Raw genomic sequence first — 27,391 nt, 5'->3', positions numbered from 1 at the left:
CTATCTTGTTTTATTAGTGGCTAACTAAGGTGAGATTGGTGTTTGTGTAAACTGGAATTCTAAAAGTTGATGAAGTAATTGCACAATCAAGACTTTTAGCTTATTGTCAACGTCTATTATATCACTAATATTTGGCTCGATATAATAACACCAACTCATTTTGTATAATAAGTTAGAGACTATATTCCAATAAGATGGAAATCAACCCTTATGGTTCCATGCAAACCTTTTGTAGAAAGAGGGGTCTCCATTTTTTCCATTACTTTTTAATAAAGGTCAAATACCCAAATGCAAAGTGTATTGTGCACTTAAGGGGCTAAGACTGAGGACTATAGTGTGGGGATCATCTTCAATTCTACTCTAACTTAATTTCTGTGTGCAAATAGTCACCATATCCACATCTCATCTCTTCCAACTCCTTATAGCTTTAGGTCTACATAACACTAAGGAATTGTAAGGGATATAAGAGATGGAAATGTGGTAACAGTGACCACATTTTGCAGACATAGGATAGGTTAAGAGTGGAACATAAGAGAATCTGCACATTATATCTCTGAATCTTAGCCTCCAAAGTGCACACCAAACACTACACTTGGGTATTTGATATTTATTAAAACTTACCATATTATTTTTCACCTTATTAAAAATTGGTCCCTAACTTGATCGTATGAAATGAGCCGATGTTGACTTTATTAAACAAAATATAAAATGTTACTGAGCTTTATTAAATACATTGAGTTGTTGCAATCGCTTCCTCCACTTTTAGAACTCCAATATACGTAGACACCAATCTCACATTAGTTAACTACCAATAAAATAACATAATAATAAATTAATTGGGTAATTATTAAAACAACAAGTAAGTAAAACATAAACATTACAAGTCTAGCTATCCGCTAAAACATATGTTGGTATAGTAAACCTAAACCTAAAACATAACATTACAAGTCTAGCTATCTGCTAAAACATATGTTGGATGATTGTTGAAGCATCCCTTGAGATCATAGGGGGGGAAGACTATGACATTTCTTTTGTCAGGGACGGTAAATGTTTTCAATTTCTCTTGCAATTGCTTAACAAAGCTATCAACTAATTTGAGTAATAAAAGGTGGAAAGAAGGTCAAGAAGTTAATGAGAGAATTTTTTAGTATCCATGAGGCGTCTTCTTCTAGATGTTTTTGAATATCAAAATTTATCTATTGTACACACTAGTGGTGGTCTCGTAGTCAACTATCTTTTCAAGCACTTTTATTGTTCTTGGTCTACAAGTACTAGTGGGTTTTCATAAATTAAGTGTGATGACAAGTCTGTTTCAAGGATCTCAAATGGCTAACCTAGAATACATTTTGTATTTGCAAGTCTAGCCTAAGAGACACATTACTACCTTTTAACTATTGAGAATTCATAAAGTCAAGGAGTGTTGTGCATTTTAAGGGGTATAGATTAATGAGGAATTTATGGTGTGAATGAAATGGTTTAAACACAATTAATCATGTACTCAAAGCACTAACAAGAACCAAAGGATGAGACTAAACATAGTTTCATTAACAATCAGTCAAAAGATGAGACTAAACATAGCTTCATTAGCTCATAGATTTGATACAATGCTCTCTTATCAAATGTCTTGCGGGGTGGCCTTTATACAGTAAAGGTAAAGTATATAGGATTTTCATTCAAAGAGAGGTACATTGCTAAATAGTGGAGATAATCATGGGCAAAAGATAGAAATCCACGAGCTATCCAAGTGGATAAATATGGGTGAGTTTGGTAGAGACCCCATGTGATAAAGGGTTCTCACCTCATGGGTATTAGACACCTCATAGTAACTTGTTTTTTTTTTTTTGGGTATAATCTCAAGTTCTACAAGGGGCTTCTTCTCCTTAAGGATGATGACTAGTTGGTCAATGTCCTTGTCCTCTTGAACAACTTTAAGAAGCACTTCCACGTTGTCTTTTTTTCCAATATTGCACTCCAAATAAGTCAATTGGGTGCTTATGAATCATCCTATTATCAAGGCTAGCCCATCTTCTTCTTCCTACAACATCAAGTCAAAGAAATACATTTTCAAAAAACTTCTAATATTCTTGTCTCTTTGGGCCCAAAAAACCTCTCCATCTTTGAGAAGCTTAGAACTTTGAGCTAGCATTATTCATGTCATAAAATCTAATATCTAACCAACCCAAATAATTCTCTCATATTAAACTGTTCATTTAATGTGGGAGAATAACCGGGAACAAGAGTTAGGATATAGACATGTGCTTATGGTTCTATCTCGACATGGGGCAAAGGGTAAATGGTCCAAATGAGAGATGGTCTGTCAAAGAGCAATGCTAGCGAATGGAGCTTAAATACCTTAGTGTTAGCTTCATTAAAGACCTCCAAAGGTTAGTGTTAAAAGTCCTTGGACCGTAGGCAAGCTAGAGCTATGCTTGAGGTGGAAACCCGGCCCAAGCTTGAGGTGCTTGTCATGCTTGCTGACTAAGGTGCTTGAGGTGCTTGTTGACTAAGGTTCTTGAGGTGCTTAATGACTAAGGTGCTAAGGTGCTCCATGACTAAGGTGCTTGAGGGGCTTAAGGTATTCTCAAAGTCAACCACAATCCCTACTCATGGGGGGGCGAGCCCTTATTGTAGGGGCATGAGAGAGAATACACATACCCTCACACAAGGCAAGCGTTGCCTAAAGAAACAACAAGGACACATGTCAAGTTCCTCTCTATGTTGCCCTCATAAGGTACCTAAAGCCTATTAGTTGGCCTTTCAAGGGGTCCAATGATAATTTAGCTAATTTAATTAATTGTTTATGCATTTATCAAATCCCATCTCTCAAAGGGAAAAGGGGGATACTTGTCCCAAGGCTAGCATGGTTGCTTGATATACACTATGCATGTGATTGGCTAGGCTTGTAAGGGTCCAATCAACTTGCAGCATGAGCTACAAGGGGGGTCGACCAAAGCAAGTTGGGGGTGTGCTTGGGGATATACTCTCTAACACACACTCACATGCTCATTCTTGCTTGGCAAAGTGCAAGAGCTCTATCTCCTTCTCCAAGCTTGTTGAGAATTTGAAAGATTACACCAACACTCTTGGCTATGGAATGCAAATCCAACCAAGAGCCATGCTTAAACGCTTAAGCTTGCCATCTTCTTCATCATCATTATTATGCTATTATGCTATGCTATGCAAGAAGAATGATGATAAACGAGAAACTATTCTTTCTCGAATGTTGCTTCTTCTTTCTCAATTGTTGTCATGTTTTCTAATTCTATCTCTTGCAAAAGTATTGTTCATGCCAAGTTAATTAAGTATAATGGTTGTGTTGCTACCGCTAATTAAGTTCACCCTCTATGTTCTTAAAGTAGTCTCATAAGAATGCTCAGTATAATTCTCTTAATTCCCTTATTCTCAATGTTCGTAGGCCTTTTTCATTACATTGGTATCAGAGCTATTGGTTTCTCTTTTCTTGCTTAAGAAGAGAGGTCCTTAAGTTTTCCATGAAAGGTTGGATCTATTTATTGCAATACAGTAAGTGGGACAAGGATCTATTATCTTGGCTGAAAAGTACTTAGTTCGAGGTACACCATTGGGAACTATAGTCTTAATAATGGAGTCTCTCAGGGCTTTCTTTTGGCTTAACTATTATTGAGCTACTAGCAAGCTCAACAGGAACCATAATCAATCGAGCAATGTTAGACCCCTCCACTAGTCTTTGCAATCAACAATGTCTAAACCACGGGTGTGGCTGCTTGAGAACTAATTTTCAAAGGTAAAGAAGAGTAGTGACTAACGTTTTTGAGGGTATCAAAGCACAAAATAATTTATACATAAGTTTAATTAGCATGGCTGACAATAATCAAGAGAGTAGAATGAATATTGGCAGCCATGATTTTGCACATAAAGGTGCTAATGATGATGCCCCCATGTTTGTTAATTATCGTTTTACTAGGTTGCAACAAGCTATGGGCAACCCTGCTTTGCAAGCCGAAGTTAACAACTTCAAGCTTATGGGATTTCCCTTCCTCTCCAAGAGGAGAGAGAGCTTAGGACTCTCTCGCATAAGAGAGGAGGATTCCAAAGAACAAGAAAGAATCCAATCACTAAGTTTCTCTGAAGATGTGGCTCCATGAAGACAACGGTCTAGATGGTCGCCAACCTCTCCCAAGAGGAAACGGTCAACCCATAGTCCTTCTCCTCGTCACTCCGAAAGGGAAGAGAAGAAACAAAGGAAGAAAAAGGCAAGAAAGAGGTCACCCTCTTCTCCTTCTTTTTCAACTTCCTCTTCTTCTGATGAAAACAGGAGTGCAATGAAAATGGCCTATGAACTTTGAGGATAGCGGAATTAAGAGAATTAGAGTAAGAATTTTTGTGAGATCACTTTGAGAACATAGAGGGTGAACTTAATTGATGGTAGCAACATAAACATAGTACTTAATTAATTTGGCATAACAATACTTTTGCAAGAGAGAGAGTATTAAAGGACATGACAATAGGTGAAGACCGGATTTACTTGGAGCCAATCCCCCCTCCAAAAGGCGTTTGTATTATAGACTCTTTTATCAAGAGAGACTTGGTAGAATATAATCTTTGTGTTCCTTGTTTCTAGGTGACGCAATGAAGATGGAAAGCTTCATGCATCACGAGCATAACATAAACTTTGTAAAAAGCATTAACTATCCCAAGCCTCAATCTCAAGGTCTCAAACACCTTCAAAGGTGGAGAGAGCTAGCGGGGAATGAGGGCAGAAAAGAGGAAGAAGAATCACATAGGAGAAAGAAATAGTTCCTCACTTATCATCACTCTTCTTGCTTAGCATAGCATAATAGCATAGTAATGAAGATGAAGAAGATGGCAAGCTTAAGCATTGAAGCATGGCTCTTGGTTGGATTTGCATTCCATAGCCAAGAGTGTTGGTGTAGGCTCTCCACTTCTCAACAAGGTTGGAGAAGGAGATGGAGCTCTTGCACTTTGCACTTTACATAATGAGAGAGTGTATATGTGTGTGTATGGGAGAGTATATATCCCCCCCCACTTTGCACTTCACATAATGAGAGAGTGTGTATGTGTGTGTGTATGGGAGAGTATATACCCCCCTCTCTTTCTCTCTATCTCTCTCTCTCTCTCTCTCTCTCTCTCTCTCTCTCTCTCGTATTATTTAGTTATATCATTTGGACAGGTGTCCTCTTTTTCCTCTTTGAGAGAAAGAACTTAATTATTTATTTTTATGTATCTAAATTCTCCTTGGACCCTTTTAAAACCTATTCATAGGATCCAAGCACATCATGACGGCCACATATGGAGGATTTGACATATGTCTTTTATGCTTCTAAGTCATTTGGTTTGAATTGAATACTTCAAGCACTTAGTGAATTAAGCATGGAAACCGTTTATGCCTCTTGAGAGTTATCTTTGAATTGAACACTTTAAGAACCTTAGTCATTTAAGCATGAGAACCACCTCAAGCTTGGGCAAGGTTCCCACAAATACTTTAAGCACTTTAGCTAGCAAGCCGAGAAGCATCTCATGCCTGGGTAAGATTTCCACCTCAAGGTCAGCCCTAGCTAAGGACTTTTTAACGCTAACTTTTGGAGGTCTTTAATGAAGCTAAGCCTAAGGTCTTTTAAGCTCCATTATATGCTTATTGCTCTTTGATAGGCTACCTCTTTTTGTGCCCCTATTTAGATGTAACCATCTCTCCTCTTGGTCCCTTGCTGAGGTAAATCTATAAGCACTTATTACACATTGCTCTTTGGTAGACCGTTTCCTTTTGGACCCTATTGAGATGCAACCATTTCTCCTTTTGGTCCCTTGTGGAGATAGTTCTAGAGAGACATATCTATATCCTAACTCTTGTTCCCCTTTTATCGTTCCATATCAAATAGTCAATTTAATATGAGAAAATTATTTGGTAAAGTTAGATATTATATTTTATGACATTACCACTCTCTTGAAATCATAGTCATTCGCGGCTATGAGGTAGAGAAGATAAATCCTAGTCATTAGTCCATGTTTTTTAGCGGGTAGAGCATCCCTTTTTACCCTACGATATTATTCCAGAATAAATGACTAATCTATTTGGTGCTCGTGAGACTTAGCTGCCTCAAGCATGTCTGCTCTTTAGTCCATATCATACTTCCAAAGTAGAGTGACAAATTCTACTTAGTGTTTGGGAGATGTCGTCACCACAAACATGATCCTAAGCATGCATACTTCTTAAATTTTGTGCACAATAAGAGAAAGAGAACGAGTCTTATAAGACAAAAACATTGTTCATTTAAAATGCATTTTCATTTGCTTACTCTAGTTCAGCATTGTAATCATTGACAAGGTTTATATTATCCTTAAGCTAGGTTCTTTGCATCATCTAACATCTTTAAACGGATAATTCTTAAACTTAAGAAGATATCATTGGATAATCTTACGATTTCTTAGTACCGTGTCTTCGTGTCAAAGAATTGATTGGCGCTGCAACACCTCTTCTTGATCTTTGATCTTTGGCGAGTCCTGAACTATTGATTCTTTTTGTGGCTCTGCTTTGTAAGGCTTGAGTAGGCTCACATGGTTAACATTGTGAATTAGCCAATGGTTGGGAAATTTTAATTAATAAGCCATCTCATTGATTGGCTTAAGAATTTAAAAAGAACTATAGTATCTTTTTTCTAGTTTAACATAATACTCTTGGTGGCCCGTGGCATTCTTGCCCGTAGTATGCCTTAGACGAGCCTTGAGAAACTTTAGCAAGACCCAATCATTTTCCTTAAAGGCTAAGGCTCATCTGTGCTTATTAGCAACAACCCTTTTTGCCTTTGCTTTGAGATGGATATAACCTCTTTAATCTTTGGAAAAGATTCTTGCGAGTCTCGGCTATATTCATCAACAACAAAGATGTTCCAATGTACTTTAAGTAGTAAGGGACTTTTGGATCTTCCCTCTTTAACCCCAAAAGGTGCTTTCCCCATAGAAGTATGTACAATGTCATTGTAAGCATACTCTATAAGAGGTAGGTACTTCTGTCATTGAGAACATTGATCTACTTCCATGACATAGACTTTTAGTAGATTCAAGAATCGTTAGATTACTTATTTCACTTTGGTCATCCGTTTGTGGATGATAGACCGAAAGAGAAATTTAATCTACTTCCTAGATTCTCAAAGAGACCCTTCTAGAAATTATTGGTCATTCTAAGATCTTTGTCCGACACTATGAATGTTGGCAAGCCATGATACTTAAAAACTTGAGATTTAAAGAGGGTTATTTAATGTGTCTTAATAGTCTTTTTGACTATTAAGCATGTCGATTCAAACAATCCAAGTTGCTTCCCTCGATCAAATTTTATTTTTGGTATACCACGCATTTTGAAACATACTCTTGTATGTTTACATTTCATGGTAGACCAACAAAAATATATTCCATGGTAGACCAACATAAATACATTTCTACTCCTCAAAGAGTAGATTATGGAATCCCTCTTTGCCTCGCATAAGGAGAAGCATGGGATTCATACATGACTTTCTTATTGTATGGGTGAGTAAAACATAGCCTATTGCCATTTGGAAGATAACCATCCTTCAAGGTGAATGGGTCTTTTTTTCTTCCCTAATGCAAAGCCTGTAATTATGTACTTAAAGTCTCGTCAGTAGTATACCCATATATCATCAAAGATAGATCAAAGTGAGTTGATATAGACACCACATTTATCCTTGGCCGTTGTGAAAGTATATCGACCACTTGATTGTGATTGCCAGCAATGTGAGCAATATGAAATTTAAATTGCGAAAGAAAATTTGCCCACCTCATTTGTTTGTGGGAAAGCTTGGTTTGTGTCATGAAGTCCTTGAAGCTTCGTAATCCATTTGTAGGATGAATGGAGTGCCTAATAAATAGTGCTTCCATGTGTCTAGGGCATGTAGAATAGCTAAAAGCTCTTTTAATGTATGTCCAAGACCCATTCATCGGCATTGAGCCTTGGGCTCTCATATCCTATGGCATGCCCTTCTTGAAGCAAAACTGCTCCAAGGCAATCACCACAAGCATCATATTGGACCTCAAATGGCTTTGAGAGATCCGGAAGCATAAGGATTGGTTGAGAGGTAAGCTTCTCTTATAGCTTGTCAAAAGCATTTTTCTCCTTAACAGTCTATGAATACTTAATGTTCTTCTTTGTTAAGTCATGCAATGGTCCTGCTATTTGAGAAAATTTGCTATAAAGCATCTATCGTATGCACACATACCAATAAAGTTTCTTAGCTCATGGAGATTCCTTGGATTAGGCCATGCTTTTATTACCTCCAACTTTGATGGATCCATACAGATACCATCTTGAGAGATAATGTGACCTAAATATTGAATCTCTTGTAGAAAAAAAATCACTTTTCTTTTGATTAGTGAAAAGCTTTTTCTCTCTCACAACTTGAAAGATTACCTGGAGGTGTCACTTGTACTCCTCAAGAGAATTTGAGTGGCCTGAAGATTTTTACCCACCGTGAGTTTGAATGTGGCTAGAGCATTTGTCAGGCCAAAACTTGTAACTTATCAAATAGATCTTCTACTCGTGGCACGGGAAATCTTTTTTTAATAGTGATCCTATTTAGTGCTCTATAGTCAACACACATGTGATATGTGCCATCTTTCTTTTTCACTAAAAATACTGTTGAACAGAATGGAGAGGAGCTAGGCCTCAACATCCCTTTTTCCACCAGTTCATGCACTTGCCTCATGATCTCCTCTTGTTGAGCTTGTGAAACTCAATAAGGAGGTTTATTAGGTGGTGAGCTTCCTAGTAGAATCTCTATTGCATGGTCATCATCCCCCCGTTTTGGAGGTATCTCACTAGGGATGTCGTGGATGAAAACATCTTGGAATCCATTTAGAAAATTAGGCAACTCTAATTCCTCTTGATTTCTGTTATTGCTACTTGTGAAATTATTAAAATCATTTACAGATTCTCAAACAAAAAACATATACGTAAAAATAGATCTTTTCATTGAATTATCAAAAGCAGCGTATTTACCAAGGATATGGTGTTCCCCGACTCATTAGCATCTATGCACATGCTCTTTTCTTTATAGGTGAAATAGATTCTCCTTTTAGGGAACTTCATGTTGGCAGCCATGTGGTTGAACCATGGTGCCCTTAGGATAACATCCTCATGCTGGAGAGGAGAGATAAAAAAAATCTTCTTTGTTGACGTAGCTTTGGACATGAAGCCTCAACTTTTCAATCAAGGGAGTAACGGAGGCTTGCTGTCCCTTGAAAGCTGCATCGGCAGTTACAATATCTCCCATCTCAAAAGCTTGAATGCCCAACTTAGTGGGGGATAACTCTGGTGATATGAAGTTGTGAGTAGAGTCAGGGTCAAAGAGAATAAGGGCATCATGCTCCCTTAATTTTCCCCCAAGCATAGGAGAGGGATGAGCCTTTGCAACGAGTATCCTCTTTTGGAGATTCAACCATGGAAGCTCTAGGAGTGTCATTGTGTACATTCTTTTGGGGCAAGAACGATAACCATGTCCTTGCTCCCCACACTTAAATCATTTATGGTCTTTACGAAAGGTCTCTAATTCTTCAGGAGAGAGTTTATTTTCACCTTTGTAAGCTCCTTTCTCCTTGGCCTTATTCTTGTTGCTGTTGGTGTTGCCTTGGACAGAGTTTTGAGCATTGCTCTTCCCTTTAGCTTCATTTTGATCCTTGTTTTCCATGGGCTTGAAATTTCTTCTTGCCCCTTGTTGGGAATTGATCCTTGAAGCAACCATAGTGTGGTGGATGACCTCGGTGATAGTGCTAGGCTGTTGTGAGTTGACATACTCGTCCATTTCTTCAGGTAATCTCGCACAAAATTGTTGCTTTTGTTTGGCGAAGTCTATCCTTTGAAAGATTGTAGCTTTGAGATGTAAATCCCCAAACTTGTCTATATATTTGTGGATAGACTTGTTGAAGAGCAGCTTCAAGCTTTGCCATTTCATAAGCACTTTGTCCTTTGCATCGCTTGCAAGGAATTTCATGATGGAAACTTGTAGAGTTTTCCATGTCTTTAGGGCCTCGCTGTTGCCATGAAGGCTAGCCCACCATTGGCGAGCAAATTTCTAAAGTGCATAGGCTACATGGTGTATCTTGGAGGACTCTGTGAAGCCCTCATCTCCAAAGGCCACCTCAATGGCTGGATGAAGGCCAATACTTTGTCGGTGGCACCAAATGTGCCATCATAGGTGAGAAAAGAGATACTCTTTCCTCCCTCTTTGAACTTCTTGAGCTTTTGTGATCTTCACCATGTAGGGTATAATTTGCAATGTCCTCCCCTCTTGTATTCTCTAAGAGAATAGTCATAGCGTTCGTCGGAAGAGGAGGAAGGTGAAGAAGAAGGAGAAGAGGGTGACCTCTTTCTTGACCTTTTATTCATTTGTTTCCTCTCTTCCCTTTCGAAGTGATGAGGAGAAGGACTATGTGTTGACCGTTTCCTCATGGGAGGAGTTGGCGATCATCTAGACCGCTGTCTTCGTGGAGCCACATCTTCAGAGGAACTTAGGGATTTGATTCTTTCTCGTTCTTTTGGTTCCTCCTCTCTTATGGGAGAGAGTCTTCTTTTGGGAGTCTCATTAAGGGGCCTCCTAAACTTTACTCCTCTTGGAGAGGAAGGGAAATCCCATAAGCACGAAGTTGCTGGATAACTTCGGCTTCCAAAGTAGGGTTGCCCATTGCTTGATGCAACCTAGTAACAAGATAATTGATAAACATGGGGACATCATCATTAGCACCTTCATGTGCAAAATCAAAGCTATCAATGTTCATTCTACTCTCTTGGTTTTTGTCAGCCATGCTAATTATACTTATGTGTTTACTTAGTGTATTCTTTGGCAATTTAAAACCTTAGTGCTACTCCTCTTAGCCTTTGAAAATAAGCACTTAAGTATTTACACCCACGGCTCGAATTGGATAATTATAGAGAGTAGTGAGGTGGGTCTAACATAGCAGAATTGTCGAGGGATAGCCCCTTTGGACTTCTTATGGCTTAATAATGGAAAAGCCGTAGGCAAGTCTAAAAGACCCCATTATTAAGACCAAAGCTCCTGAGGTGTACGCCATATCCCACATAGTGGGCTCAACAAAACCGATAATAAATCCCAATCCCACCTACCCTAATATAATTAACAAAATCAACCATTAAGAGGCTACTTAAGAACCTCTCTTCTTAAGCAAGAAAAGAGAAACCAAATGCTCTGACACCAATGTGATGGAAATGGCTTATGAACTTTGAGAATAGCGGAATCAAGAGAATTAGAGTGAGCATTTTTGTGAGATCGCTTTGAGAACATAGAGGGTGAACTTAATTGATTGTAGCAACATAAACATAGTACTTAATTAACTTGACATGAACAATACTTTTGCAAGAGAGAGAGTATTAGAGAGCATGACAAAAGTTAAGGACCGGATTTACTTGGAGCCGGCTGTCCCCCCTTCAAAAGGCGTTTGTAATATAGATTCTCCCATCAAGAGAGACTTGGTACAATACAATCTTTGTGTTCCTTTTGACCTAGGTGATGCAATGAAGATGGAAAGCTTCATGCATCACGAGCATAACATAAACTTTGCAAAACGCATTAACTATCCCAAGCCTCAGTCCCAAGACCTCAAACACCTTCGAAGGTGGAGAGAGCTAGCGAGGAATGAGAGTAGAGAAGAGGAGGAAGAATCATCCATAGGAGAAAACAATAGTTCCTCAGTTATCATCACTCTTCTTGCTTAGCATAGCATAATAGAATAATAATGAAGATGAAGAGGACGACAAGCTTAAGCATTGAAGAAGGTGGAGAGAGCTAGCGAGGAATGAGGGTAGGGAAGAGGAGGAAGAATCATCCATAGGAGAAAACAATAGTTCCTCAGTTATCATCACTCTTCTTCCTTAGCATAGCATAATAGAATAATAATGAAGATGAAGAGGACGACAAGCTTAAGCATTGAAGCATGGCTCTTGGTTCAATTCGCATTTCGTAGCCAATAGTGTTGGTGTAGGTTCTCCACTTCTCAACAAGTTTGGAGAAGAAGATGGAGCTCTTGCCCTTTGCACTTCACATAATGAGAGTGTTTGTGTGTGTGTGTGTAGGAGAGTATATACTTAAAGAGAATGGCACACTAAGGGTACTTGTGGTTGAGAATGAGAATCTCAAGAGGACACTTGAGATGCAAACAACAGGTTTGATGCAACTTGAAGAGGAAGCCAAGGAATGTAAACGCTCTCTTGTGGACCTGAATGCTTTGAAGGAGTGAATGAGCAAAGTAGAGCATGACCATGTATTGAAAGAGGAGAAATTTGACACCATGAGCCAAGATGTATGTGACATGAAAAATGTATGCACAAAAAAGTCTTAGGCTGATGTATGTGGTAGCAATGTGGTTTCTAATTCCTCACTCTTGCAAGATATGGTTCAAACAAAGAATGTTGAGAATGTGGATGTGGAGGAGTTGAAGGAACGGAAGCAACGTTCCAGGAACATTGTTATTCGTGGAATTCCCAAAGAGAAGCTAGAGACACCTCCTTCTCTTGCCATTGTTATCGAAGATTTCTTCAAAACCCACTTTGGCATGTCCGGAGTTATGGTCTATGGAGCACATAGAGTGGGGAAGCAAGGAGCTCCGCGCTTGGGAGAACGGCCAATTGTATGCACCATGCCCAATGAGACCTAGCGAAAGATTATCCTTGATAATAATTGGATCTATTTGAGGGATACAAAATGTTTTGTATGTGAAGATCGCAGTATTAAGCAACAAAATATGCGTCGCAAGGCATAGGAGAAAAAGAATAAAAAAAACAAGGAGATCTCTCATGAAGAAAATGTGCCCAAGGAGGAGGCAAGTCCTTCGAGCAAATAGGTACACGTGACCTATGAGACCGAGTTACAATTAAAAATATGCTTTTAGAATTGTAATGGATACCCATGAAATGTGTGGGTTGGCATTGATGAACTAATAAGCAAAGCCGATGTCGTAGTTCTTATTGAAACTTGGGAGTATGATACACAAAGGATTGACGGCTTGGAGGATTACAATGTACATTCATTGATGTGGTCAAAGAATCTTAAGCAACAAAGAGGAAAAGGAGGGGTAGCATGTATGATTAAGAAAGGATTGGAAGATTTTGTATCAATTGCGAAAGATGACAAGTACAACCGTTATGTATGGCTGAAAATTATGACACCAAAAAGAGCATCCATGTTTGTAGCCGGTTGCTACATTCCTCATCATGATTCCCCCTTTTATGCTTGCATGGATAGAGATCAAACATTTTTTGATTTAGAAGAGGACATTGCTTATTTCAAAGGTAAAGGTGATGTTATTGTATTTGGGGTTATGAATGCTCGCACAAAAACATTGCAACATTATACTCAACAATTTGATATGCCATATATTTCAAGGGAGTTGGAGGAAGTTCACTTGTATGATTGTTCTTCAATGGATGAGAAAGAGCGGGATCACTATGAAAAGTTGCTTTTACACATGTGTAATAGCACGGGTATGCTCATTGCCGATGGTGTATCTTTGTGGAGTGGAACCAATGGATTTACATGTAGGAGACATAACGGGGACAGTGTGATTGACTATATGCTTCTCTCTGAAGCCATCATGTATCGCATAAAGAGTTTTATGTTTGGCCAATGGACCCCGGAATCCGACCATTGCACCTTATGTATTGACCTTTCATGTGTAGAAGCAACTTAGCATGATAATCTCAGCGAAAGGAAAGAGAAATTATCACTATGTATGGATTTCAAACGGACACCAATGTACATTGGAATGGTTGAGCAAAAATTATGGATGAAAAGCTTCAATATGATGCACCATTTGGAAACCAAATGGGAAGCTTTCAAGAAAGTTATTTTTTCTTGTGTCCAAGAATGCTTTGCTATAAAGAATTTCCATGGCATCAACAAAGATAGATAACGCAAAAAGGTGGTTTGATAAAGATTGTCAAGATGCTCGAAAGTCCTTGATAAAGCTTGATGCAACTATGGACAAAGACAATTATCAAAGTCAGTTGCATACATACAAGGCATTGATTCAAAAGAAGAGAAGAAGATGGGAAATAAAGCAACAACTTTTTCAAGTCCAAGAAAAGGCACATTCATGTGGAAGATTTTGGAGAAACTTGAGGGGCAAGTGGGTTGAGAAATTTGGTAACTTGAGTCTTGTGGATATGTACACACATTGTAGGCAATTATATGAGCAAGAAAATGCTAAAAAAAATACCATTTTATGGTTCACTCCCATGTATGCCCTCTTTTTTTACTATTGAGGATGTATGCGGTGGGCTTGAAAAGTTGGCCACTTGCAAAGGGGAAGATCTTCAAGGTATCAAGCCGGAGATGATCAAATGGATGGGAGATGGATATGTAATATGTTCGACCTTGCACTTCAACATGGTATGCCTTATGATTGGAGTACTAATTGGGTTAAGCCTTTGCATAAAGGAGCGGATGTAAAGAATGTAAACAACTACTGGACTATAATGATTGGGTCTCTTATGGAAAATTTGTTTGGGTGCATAATGAAGATAAAATTAAGTGATTGGGCTAAAGATAATGACAAGCGTGCAAAGGGACAAGCGGGTTTTCGTCGATGTCATAGCACCATTGATCATATTGTCATTCTTCGTGTTCTCATGGAGGAAAGTCGGTTGAAAGGCAAGCGATTGTATTGTTGTTTTGTGGACTTTAAGAAAGCCTTTGATATGATTCCACGTAACAATTTGTGGAGAAGGATGGAAGAACTCCAATTGCCAAGTGAGTTTATGCTTACAGTTTCTTGAATCTATGAGAAGGTGATTTGTCAATTGCGCATGTGAAGAAAAATTTCAAAAAAATTCGTAAGCACTATTGGGGTTGCACAAGGATGTCCATTGTCACCAACTCTCTTTGGTCTATCCATCGATCAATTGGAACACATGGTACTTGACTTTATGTAAGAAGAAGGCAATGAAGAGGTCACTATTTGCAATGCGGTAATCATGCTTTTGTTGTATGCGGATGATGTAGTGCTTCTAGCACACACTTTAGAAGATTCACAAAAGCTTATGGTTGTCCTTGTTGAGAAATTTTTCTTGTATAGTGAGCTGATTGTGAATGAATCCAAAACAAAGGTTATGCTTGTAAAAACCAACCATAAGGAGAAGGAGAAGCCATGCATTGTGTACAACAATGAGACACTTGAAGTTGTTGAGAGCTGTAAGTACCTTGGCTTCGAGGTTCCATCCAATCACAAGTGGCATGAATGTGCTATGTGTCGTTTGGAAGTGGAAAAAAGAACATATTATGCATTTGAGAACATGTGTAATGCGGGAAACATCAAGTGTTGGGTTCTCAAGAAGTATCTTTTTGATGCATTGGTGACACCGGTTCTTCTTTATGGAGTTAAAGTGTGAGGCGGGAGCATCTCAAAGTCTACTTGGAAAGAGTTTGAGAATGTCCAAAAGTGTTTTCTTACAAACTTTCTTCAAGTTAAGACACAAACACCATATATGCTCCCACTTCTTGAGTCGGGATCTCTTCCAATTGAGGTTAAGGGCATGGAAAGGGTTGTGGACTGCATGATAAAGATGCGTCAAAACCCCTCACATCGACTTCGTACAATTGCATGGGAAGCAAGCAAAAAAGTGCGAAAGACTCATAAAAGCAAGATCTTGAGCATGGGATGGATGCAAGACATAAAGAAGTGGTTTGGGAGATGGGATGCATTACACTTGCTACATGATGCTTCAATTGACTCCCAAGTGAATGAAGCTTTTCTACAACGCCAATGTATTACGGCTTGGGAGAAATCCGGTGGGTCACGCTTCATAAATTACACCACCCATATTGCCCCCAACTACAAAACCATGTTCTTCGCTGAAAGAGAAAACCGTACTCACACTTACATGCTTGAGCCTATCCCCTTGTCGGCGATACGCACTATCGTAGCCATTCGGCTTAGCTCCCATTTCCTTCGATGCGAGATAAGGCGTTGGGGAAATGGAGAAGAGTCCAATTGACTGTGCACATTATTCTCACTTCAAGTTTGAGAGTCTGAGTAACACACACTACTAGAGTGCTCTGCTTTTGGTCACATCCGAACTTGCTTCTCTCACATTTTCAGTCATAACTTAGACCTACACACTTTCCTCTCCTAGCCAAAGTGTGGGATCTCCATTGCGACTCTTATCACCACAATTTTGGAGCGTCAAGAGTCACTCATCAGCCATACACATACTACATCACATGTAACTTTGGTCCCATAGGTCATATTTGACTGTCGAGGGCGATAATAAAATCTATCTATCTATCTATCTATCTCTCTATCTCTCTCTTGTATTATTTAACTATATCATTTGGACACGTGTCCTCTTTTTTCTCTTTGAGAGAAAGAATTTAATTATTTATTTTTATGCATCTAAATTCTCATTGGACCCCCTTAAAGCCTATCCAAAAGAATTCAAGCACATCATGAGGGCCACATGTGGAGGATTTTGACATGTGCCCTTAATGCTTCCTAAGTCATTTGGTTTGAATTGAACACTTCAAGCACTTAGTCAATTAAGTATGGAAACCGTTTATGCCTCTTGAGAGTTTATCTTTGAATTGAACACTTCAAGAACCTTAGTCATTTAAGCATGAGAATCACCTCAAGCTTGGGCTAGGTTCCCAGAAATAATTTAAGCACTTTAGTTAGCAAGCCGACATGCATTTCATGCTTGGGTAGGATTTTCACCTCAAGGTCAGTCCTAGCTTGCCTAAGGTCAAAGGACTTTTTAACACTAACTTTTAGAGGTCTTTAATGAAGCTAACCCTAAGGTCTTTTAAGACCCATTAGATGCATATTGATCTTTGATAGACTACCTCCTTTTGGACCCCTATTGAGATATAACCATCTCTCCTCTTGTCCTTTGCTGAGGTAAATCTAGAAGCACTTATTGCACATTGCTCTTTGGTAGACCGTCTTCTTTTGCACCCCCATTGAGATGCAACTATTTCTCCTTTTGGTCCCCTATTGAGATAGGCTTAGAAGCACATATTTATATCCTAACTCTTGGTCCCCTTCTATCTTCCCGTATTAAATGATCACTTTAACATGAGAAAATCATTTGGTAAAGCTAGTGGGGATGTCGTGGTATTTAGTCAATACTATACATGATGGAGCTGATGGTTATATTGTCTCTACCATGAGGCTATACCTTGCACTTTCCTTCAAGGGTGAATCTGGGTATATCTTGGATTCATCTAGGTACATTTGGTAAAGTTAGATATTATATTTTATGACAAACAACTATTCTCCTAGAGAATAGAAGAGGAGAGGACATCACAAGTCCTACCTTGCATGGAGAAGGTTTCAAAAGCTCAAGAAGTTCAAAGAGGGAGGAAAGAGTATCTCTTTTCTCACCTATGATGGAATCTTTGGTGCTACCGACAAATTATTAGCCTTCATCCAACAATTTGATGCGGCCTTTGGAAATGAGGGCTTCATAGAGTCCTCTAAGCTATGTCGTGTAGCTATGCACTTCTAGAAATCTGCTCGTCAATGGTGGGCTAGCGTTCATGGCAATGGCAAAGCCCCTAGCTCTACGAGTTTCCATCATGAAGCAATTCCTTGCAAGCGATGCAAAGGACATAGTGCTTACCGAATGGTGGAGTTTGAAGCTGCTCTCCAACGAGTCTATCCACAAATATGTGGAGAAGTTTTGGGATTTACATCTCAAGATTATCGTCTTTCAAAAGATAGACTTCGCCAGGAAAAAGCAACAATTTTGTGTGAAATTACCTGAAGAAATGGTCGAGTATGTTAACTCCCAATGACATGGTTCTATCACCGTAGTAATCCACGACACTATGGTTGCTTCACGCATCAATTTTCAAGAAGGGGCTCAAAGAAATGCCAAGCCCATGGAAAACAAAGATCAAAATGATGGAAAGGGGAAGAACAATGTCCAATACTCTTCCCAAGGCCACTTCAAAAACAACAACAACAATTGGTCCAAGGAGAAGAGAGTAAGGTAAAAACAAACTCTCTTCTGAAGAGCTAGAAGCTTTTTGTAAGGATCACAAAAGCTTCAAGTGTGGGGAGCAAAGGAAATGGCTATCGTTGTTTCCCAAAAGAAATGCCCGCAATTAGACTCCTAGAGATTCCACGATCGAAGATCCAAAAGAGGATGTTGCAAAGCATCACCTCTCTCCTATGCTTGGGGAAAGGTAAGGGATCAGCATAATATCTGCATCTTGTTTGACCCTGGCTCTACTCACATCCACGGAGTTGGCCACCGAGTTAGGCATTCAAGCTCATGAGATGGAAGATGTAGTTGTAGCCGATGGAGCCACAATTATTCCCTTGATTGGGAAATTGAGGCTTCATGTCCAAGGCTATGTTGACAAAGAAAATTTCTTCATCTCTCCTCTCAAGCATGAAGATGTCATCCTAGGGGCACCATGGTTTGGCCGTATGGTTGTTAATGTGAAGTTCCCCGAAAAAAGGTTGTATTTCAAGTATAGGGAAAAGAACATGTACATAGATGCTAATGAGCGTGGTCAAACCATACCCCTTGTAAAATCTCTTGCTTTTGGCAAATCGATGAAAAGCACAATTTTTGCATACATGATTTTTGTCGAACAATCTATTAAAAGTCCTAATGTTTATCAAATGAAGATAGTAGGAATCAAGTAGATTTAGACTTGTCTAATTTTCTAAACGGATTCCAAGATGTTTTTATCAATGATAGCCCTTTGGACTTACCTCCAAAACGAGGGGATGATGATAATCAAATTGAGCTCCTACCAAGAAGCTCATCGGCTAACAAGCCTCCTTATCAAGTTTCCCAAGCTCAACTTCTCAAGTCCTTTTAGTGCAAAAGAAAGATGGTACATACAACATGTGTGTGGACTATCGATAACTAAACCATATCATTATTAAAAACAAATTTCTCGTATCACCACGGGTCGAAGATCTGTTTGATAAGCTACAAGGTTAGACCTACTTCAATAGGATTGGCCTTAAAGGTGGCTATCATCAAATAAGGATAGTGAATGAAGATATCGTAAAGACCGCGTTCCGTACAACATTTAGTCTTTATGAATATCTTGTCATGTCCTTTGGTTTGACAAATACTCCAGCCACATTTAATCGTTTGATGGAGAAAATATTGAGACCCTACTGCAAGTACGTAGGAGTGTTCTTTGATGATATCATCATCTACTCCAAGTCCATGGAGGAGCACAAGCAACATCTCCACGTGTTCTTTCAAGCTTTGAGGGAGAACAAGCTTTTTATGAATAAAAAGAAAAGTAAATTTTTCCTTCAAGAGTTTCAATACTTAGGTCATATTATCTCTCAAGATGGTATCTGTATGGATCCATCAAAGTTGGAGGTAATAAAAGCATGGCCTAATCCAAGGAATCTACATGAGCTACAAAGCTTTATTGGTATATGTGCATATTATAGATGCTTCATAGCAAAATTATCTCAAATAGTAGGACCATTACATGACTTAACAAAGAAAAATGTAAAGTACTCATGGACTGCTAAAGAGAAAAATTCTTTTGACAAGCTCAAAGAGAAGCTTACCACCCAACCAATGCTTATGCTTCCGAATTTCTCAAAGCCATTTGAGGTTCAATGTCATGCTTGTGGTGATTTCCTTGGACCAGTCTTGCTTCAAGAAGGACATGCCATAGCATATGAGAGCCAAAGGTTCAATGCCAATGAATGAGTCTTGGGCATTTACGAAAAAGAGCTTTTAGCTATTCTACATGCCTTAGACACATGGAAGAACTATGTATTGGGGACTCCATTTATTTTGCGAACGGACCACCAAAGTCTCAAGTAATTCATGACGGAAACCAAGCTTTATTTTCAAACAAATGAGGTGGGAAAATTTTCTCTCGCAATTTTATTCTCATATGGCTCACATTGTTGGGGTAAGCATAATCAAGTGGCCAATGCACTTTCACGATGACCAAGAGTCAATAGGGTGTCTATAGCAACTCACAATGATCTATCTTCTATGATAAATGATTATTCTATTGACCCTGACTTTAAAGACATAATGTTAGCCCTTACCTTAGGAAAGAAAGAGGAGCCATTCACCTTGCTGGATGGTTATCTTCTCCATGGCAATACGCTATGTGTTACTCACTCCCTTCGTGAGAAAGTCATGTGTGAATCCCATGCTCCTCCCTATGCGAGGCATAGAGGCATTCAACCTACTTGTCGAGGAGTAGAGACATAGTTCTATTGGCCTACCATGAAAGCAGACATACAAGATGTGTGGTATGCCAAAAGACCAATTATGATAGGTGGAAGCAGCCTAGATTGCTCCAGCCATTGCAAATCCCTTATTCACCATGGGAGAGTATATCCATGAATTTTATCTTTGGATTACCCAAATCTATCCATTAATGTCCATACTACTATGGGAAAGGAACCTTTTGAGATCATAGAGGGAAGACCTAAAAGTCCCTTGCTACTTAAAGTACATGGGAAGATCTTTGCTGCTGATGAGTATGGTTGTGACCTACAAGAGTCTTTTCAAAAGATTAAGGAGGCTATATCTATCTCTCAACAAAGGCAAAAGGCTGCTGTTGATAAACAGAAAAGGGCCTTGACGTTCAAAGAAAATGATTGGGTGCTACTCAAGTTTCCCAAGGCTTGATTAAGGTAAACAACAGGCAAAAATCCTACGGGCCACCAAAAGTATTATGCTAAACTAGCAAAAAGATACTATGGTCCTTTTCAAATCTTGCAGCCAATCAATGACATGGCTTATCAACTTAAGTTGCCCAACGATTGGCTCATACACAATGCTTTTCATGTGAGCCTACTTAAGCCCTACAAAGGAGAGCCACCAAGTGAACCCATTATTGAAGACCCCCAAAAATCAAAGACCTAGAATAGGTGCTACAAATCGAAGCTATCCTTCGGCATGAAGACAAGATGCTACAGCATGGTAAGCATGGTAAGATTATCCGATGATATCTTACTAAGTTCAAAAACTATCTTTTTGAAGATGCTAGATGGATGCAAGGAATACAACTTAAGGATAGTATGAACCTTGTCAATGCTTACAATGCTACATTAGAATAAGCAATTAAATGTTTCTTTTAAATGATCAATGTTTTTGTCTTATAAAACTAAGTCTTTTTTTCTTGTGCACAAATTTAAGTGGTATGCATGCTTAGAATCATGTTTGTGATGACAACGTCTCTCAAACACCAAGTAGAATTTGTCACTCTACTTTGGAAGAATGAAATGGACTCAAAATCAGACATACCTGCGGAAACTAAGTCTCCCAAGCCCCAAATGGATTAGTCATCCATCTTGGAATGATGTCGTAGGGTACAAAGGGATCCTCTATCCGCTATGAAACATCGACTAATGACTAAGGTATTATCTCTTCTACCTCATAGTCGAGGACGACTATGATTTCAAGAGAGGTAATGTCATAAAATCTAATATCTAACCAACCCAAATGATTTTCTTATATTAAACTGATCATTTAATGTGGGAGAATAAACAGGAACAAAGATATGTGCTTATGGATCTATCTCACCACGGGACCAAGGTTAAAGGGTCCAAATGAGAGATGGTCTGCCAAAGAGCAATGCTAGCTAATGGAGCTTGAAGACCTTAGGGTTATCTTCATTAAAGACTTCCAAAGGTTAGTGTTAAAAGTCCTTAAACTATAGACAAGCTAGGGTTGTGCTTGAGGTGAGAACCCGGCCCAAGCTTGAGGTGCTTGTTGACTTATAAGCTACTTGAGGTGCTTGTCGTGCTTGCTGACTAAGGTGCTTGAGGTGCTTAATGACTAAGGTGCTAAGGTGCTCCATGACTAAGGTGCTTGAGGGGCTTAAGGTGTTTCCAAAGTCAACCACAGTCCCTACTCATGGGGGACAAGCCCTTATTGTAGGGGCATGAGAGAGAACACATACACCCTCAGACAAGGCAAGCCTTGCCTAAAGAAGCAACAAGGACACATGTCAAGTTCCTCTGCATATTGCCCTCATAAGGTGCCTAAAGCCTATTGGTGGTCCTCTCAAGGGGTCCAATGATAATTTAGCTAATTTAATTAATAGTTTATGCATTTATCAAGTCTCTCTCTCAAAGGAGAAAGGGGGACACTTGTCCCAAGGCTAGCATGGTTGCTTGATATACATTACGCATGGGATTGGCTAGGCTTGTAGGGGTCCAATCAACTTCTAGCATGAGCTACAAGGGGGGGTCGACCAAAGCAAGTTGGGGGTGTGCTTGGGGGGTATACTCTCTCTTAGACACACTCACATGCCCATTCTTGCTTGGCAAAGTGCAAGAGCTCCATCTCCTTCTCCAAGCTTGTTGAGAAGTTTGAAACCCTACACCAACACTCTTGGCTATGGAATGCAAATCCAACCAAGAGCCATGCTTCAATGCTTAAGCTTGCCATCTTCTTCATCATCATTATTATGCTATTATGCTATGCTATGCTATGCAAGAAGAGTCATGGTAAGTGAGGAACTATCTCTTTCTCGTATGTTGCTTCTTCTCTCTCAATTGTTGTCATGTTCTCTAATTCTCTCTCTTGAAAAAGTATTGGTCATGCCAAGTTAATTAAGTATAATGGTTGTGTTGCTACTACTAATTAAGTTCACCCTCTATGTTCTCAAAGTAGTCTCATAAAAAATGCTCGCTATAATTCTCTTAGTTCCGCTATTCTCAATGTTCATAGGCCTTTTCCATTACAACTCAAGCAGTGAACAAAACGTTATCCAAAGTTTTAAGGATGATTACAAGTCCTTCCTTATCCCTTTGTTGAAGTGGTCCTTGGGTGCCCTTGTTTGGATGGTTTCATTTGCTCCTAGGGGCTTAAACATCACCCCAAAGTTTTTTCTTCATGTGATAGCTAGGCTTACCCCGCCTGAAAGGGTAGTGTCTACCTCTTTTACACTTAAACCAATAATAGAACATCATCATAATTAAAAATGCATATATCAAAGGAAGTATTTAGATACACTTCCAATGCTCCATGAGTAAAGGGTAATTAAGAAGATAACTCTATATAAATAAGCATTTCCAGAACCAAAGGACCTCTTCTCAATAACAAGAGTTACAGGAATTGTCAGAGTTGATAGTATAGAGCATCAATGATGATGAGGATTAGGGAGAAGGTAGGTTACAAAGATGTACAAATCATCTTAGGAGGGCTTGGGATAGTTTATATTAAACCTCGAGTATAAGTTGATGAGCTACATGTGGGTTTGAACCTTCACAGAGTGACAAAGTAATTGTTGAAAATTAGCCTTATGATACCTTAATTTCTTCAGTTGGTAGTACAAGAAGGGTCATCCCAAGCTAGTGCAAACATTTTCTTGTAATGAAGCCTTCAAATGTGCCATTGATTATAACAGTAGAGTCTACCAACTTTTTGTAGTTAAAGGAGAGATTTTAGGCTACCTTTTATTTTATAGTTGATCAATAGTTTTATACCCCATGAGAAATTAATAACAACACTTTAGAGGCTAAGATATGCCCAAATGGTCTAGCGTAGCGGTGTCCTAGGATTACAAGAGTTCAAGAGGTAGTAAGAAGAGGCTTTGGTACCATTTGTATGGGCTTTAAGGAGGATATATTAGAGATGTATTCATGGTGCTAATGAAATGGCTTAAACAATATCAATGGAGTACTTAAAACACTAATGAGAGTTGACAAAAAGAAGATACTAAACATATCTTGATTATCTCTTAGGTCTGAATGTAGGGTAAGTATACTTAGATAAGAAAGGTAGAGGACATAAGGTTTATACTCAAAGACAGATAAATGCCCAAATAATGGAAGGAGTCATGGGACATAATGAGTGTTGGAAAGGAGGATGAGTTTGGTGGAGATTCCATGAGACAAGGGGATCACACCTCCTAGGCATCACATCATAAAGAGCCTACCCATGGAAAGAACGAAGAGTTCTACTCAACAAGGAGAAAGTTTTACAGATGCATTAGTATGAACACTCTTAATTCTACAATTTTCAATTCTCAACATTACATAATCAATTTCTCTAAAAACATGAGCCCTCATGTGCTCATTAATGGCTTTAGTGTACTACTCTTATGAGTGTTTATTGCCTGGAAAGATAGTTGACCATGAGGCCACCAGTACTCAGCATGGCAAAGTTTTCAATCTTTTGCATTGGATGCCTAACAAATCCTTTGGAATTATTCTTGCCTTTCTCTGTAGGCACTCTATAGGCAATCGATAACTCTATTTAGCAACTAAAAGAAGTTGTTATCCCGAGCTAGTAGGATGTTATGACCTTGTCCACCTTCCCTGATTCTAAAACTTCATGGGGAATCATCTTGTTGCATGTGGTTTAGCATCAGTATGTGTTTTGGGATAGCTAGAGATGTAATGATTTTCCTAATGATTAGTCGCTTTTAAGTGCAAGTTGATGATTTGTAGACTAGAGCTTGCACTGCATTTCAACTCTAAAATAACTAGCTAGGATGGTTTTTGTTCAATAAATTAATTTATATAAGGATTAAAATAACTAGTACTATTATTGCGAGCCAATCTTTATATCTTGCAGTGGAGTTTACATAAGCAAAAACCTATTTGTAAAATAAAAGCCTTTATTTTGGCATGCTCTTTTAATAAAGCATCAAATACTTGAGTGCACATGTGTGCCGTGTGCCATGTACTTAAGGACTAGGATTTGAAGCTAAAGTTGATATTATCTAAAATTCTTCTACTCTCTTATGCATTATCTATATAGTGTATAGAGTGTATGGAGTATGATATCTTTCTTTCCATGTATATAAAATTCTTCAACTTCTCTCTTATGCCATTATCTATGTAGTGTATGAAGTTTAATCTCTTTCCTTCCATGTCTCTATTTTGTAAAGAGGGTGTGTGTGCGCGCGCGCGCGCACACACACACACACACACACACACACACACACACACACACACACACACACACACACACATACACCGAAAATCCGCGGATGGGTCACCAAGTACCACTATTGTTTGAGGGTGAAGAGAAAATCTACCTTATGCTCTCTATTTTTTCTCATTTGGCAATGGGATTTGATACCACTATTGTTTGAGGGTGAAGAGCAAATCTCCCTTATGCTCTGTTTTGTGCCACACGCACTCACAACCATCTCCATGATCCCTCTCAAACTTGATGCAAACCTTCATTATCTTTTCATCCATCAACTTGATGTGTGTCTATATATATATATATATATATATATAGAGAGAGAGAGAGAGAGAGAGAGAGAGAGTGAGAGAGAGAGAGACACGGACGAGTGACGAAGGGAGCCTGTGAATGTCGTTAAGAAGAACGATGATGTATGAGATGTTGGCCGCATGCAAAGAGGCAGGAGAGCAAGGGGGCACAGGCAGGAGAGTGCATGGCTGGATATACGCATGAGTTGCTGAAGCCAAAGCTCAAAGGTTTGGATGTATAGGAAGCTTAATTAGCTGATAGAGGATTTATCAAAGCATTCATGATCCCCCCACCCCGCCCCGCCCCCCAACGCACATGCATACACACGCGTGCGCGCGCGCGCGCACACACACACACACACACACAGACACACACATAAACCGAAAATCCGCGGATGGGTCACCAAGTACCTAATGCAATGTGTCTCCCCCTCTCAGGGACATCTACTTGTCTTGATGTTTCCTTGATTTTTTTTTTTTCCTGGCATTGACCCTTTATGTGCTTCATTATAGGATATATTTTGGTGCTTTGTGCTTGCTAAATGATTCTTTCATGGTGGCTAACTTATTCCGCATGTATATCATCATAATTTGCTTTGATAATGAACAACTATATTCACTTGAGTGTTTGTCTTTTTGACAGGTTGGAGGGCCATGAGAATATCAGTGAACATAATTACTGAAAGCAGAGCCTACTCGTTAGAGAGACTTTTGAAGTCTTTAAGTGAGGCTTACTATTTGGGGGATGAGATTCCTCTCTCCTTCAATGTGGATGCGAAGGTGGACAAGGTGACTCTAAACATGATAGAGAGCTACACTTGGCCACACGGACCAAAAACACTACGAAGACGGATTGTACAAGGAGGTTTGATACGGTCCGTGAGTGAAAGCTGGTACCCAAGAGATGATCATGACTATGGACTTCTCCTAGAAGATGATACAGAGGTCTCCCCTTACTACTACATTTGGCTCAAATCTTCTCTATTGAATTATCACTACAATCCATTAGGGTCTCTCCCTGAGCTTAGTGCAATTTCTTTATACTCACCTAGGCTTGTCGAGGTAGTCAAAGAACGGCCAAAATGGAATGCAACTGATTTCTTCAAGGACATACACCCAAACACACCATACTTGCACCAGCTGCCTTGTAGTTGGGGTGCTCTCTTCTTCCCAAAGCATTGGAGGGAATTCTATGCGTACATGGCAATGCGATACACGAAAGATGCAAAGGCAAACAATGTGCAAATACCAAAGTCGAGGACAAACGGATGGCAAGCATCATGGAAGAAGTTCTTGATAGACATGATGTATTTGAGGGGGTATGTGGCATTGTATCCAAATTTCCCAAATCAGCAAAGCTTTTCAACCAATCATATGGAGCCAGGAGCGCATATAAGTGCGTTGGACAATGTGGTGAAGCATGACAAGGAGGACTTTGAGGTGCCATTGTTGAGACAGGACTATTGGAGGATGTTGCCACAAGGCAAGCTTCCACCCACAACCAAGCTGCCTGTCATCAACCTCTTCAATCGGCGCTCCTCCCTCAAGGGCCTCAAAACTGCAGGTGCTGCCTTGCAGCAGGATGTGCTCCCTTGCAAGCCCAAAGAGCTTGTCCTAGTCAACCATGCCACAGGCCTCCCTGACCATTGCTCTGCCTTTTAAACAATCCATATCCACAATACAGGAATAGGCAAAATTTTCATTGATTCAAAGCTTTCAGCTTGTCTTGTTTAATTTTGTGCATGCATATATAATGGGTGGCTGAGAGTGAGAGTGTGTGTGTGTGTGTATGTGTGTGTGTGTGTGAGAGAGAGAGAGAGAGAGAGAGAGAGAGAGAGAGGAACCTCAACATGATGATGGGTTTTTGTCAGTCCATCACACACCATGGGCCACTCTTGATACCCCTGATTATTTTCTTTGTTTCCTCTAGTTTTTCATACATCCATTCTTATCTATGACAAGGCTCTCTACTTGTTTCTCAAATTTCAGATTTCTAATTGCCTACCATAGGAAAGGTGTTACTCTCTTATTCTTGCTTATCAACCATTCCTTTATGTTGTGCCATAACTACAACCTCTTCATAGCACCCACCTTGCCATGTAAGAAAACGTTGGCTCTGGACTTTTCTTTCAACTCCACATCTTCTAAAAATGTGCAACCATTCCTACATTCTCTGCATTCACATTGCTTG

The 27,391-nt window shown here is 39.3% G+C and overlaps 1 protein-coding gene across 2 annotated transcripts in view; it reads left to right on the top strand.

Annotated features, from left to right (window-relative positions):
- LOC147457862 (uncharacterized) overlaps nt 1-26,934 on the top strand; it is a 44,768-nt gene extending 17,834 nt beyond the window's left edge. Inside the window, exons 3-4 of one of the 2 annotated variants that reach the window (XM_086512643.1) lie at nt 25,844-26,145; nt 26,253-26,431. In XM_086512643.1, the coding sequence (XP_086368769.1) occupies nt 25,844-26,145; nt 26,253-26,297 (347 nt within the window). In that variant the 3' untranslated portion in view covers nt 26,298-26,431. Of the gene's footprint in view, nt 1-25,843 lie in introns of both variants that reach the window. The other variant, XM_086512642.1, reaches the window with a different exon arrangement.
- Nucleotides 26,935-27,391: the final 457 nt, after the last annotated feature.

The sequence above is a fragment of the Adiantum capillus-veneris genome, chromosome 5 (assembly GCF_014529385.1).
Source record: "Adiantum capillus-veneris isolate H3 chromosome 5, ASM1452938v2, whole genome shotgun sequence".
Taxonomy (NCBI): domain Eukaryota; kingdom Viridiplantae; phylum Streptophyta; class Polypodiopsida; order Polypodiales; family Pteridaceae; genus Adiantum; species Adiantum capillus-veneris.
This window is presented reverse-complemented; position numbering and strand designations above follow the sequence as displayed.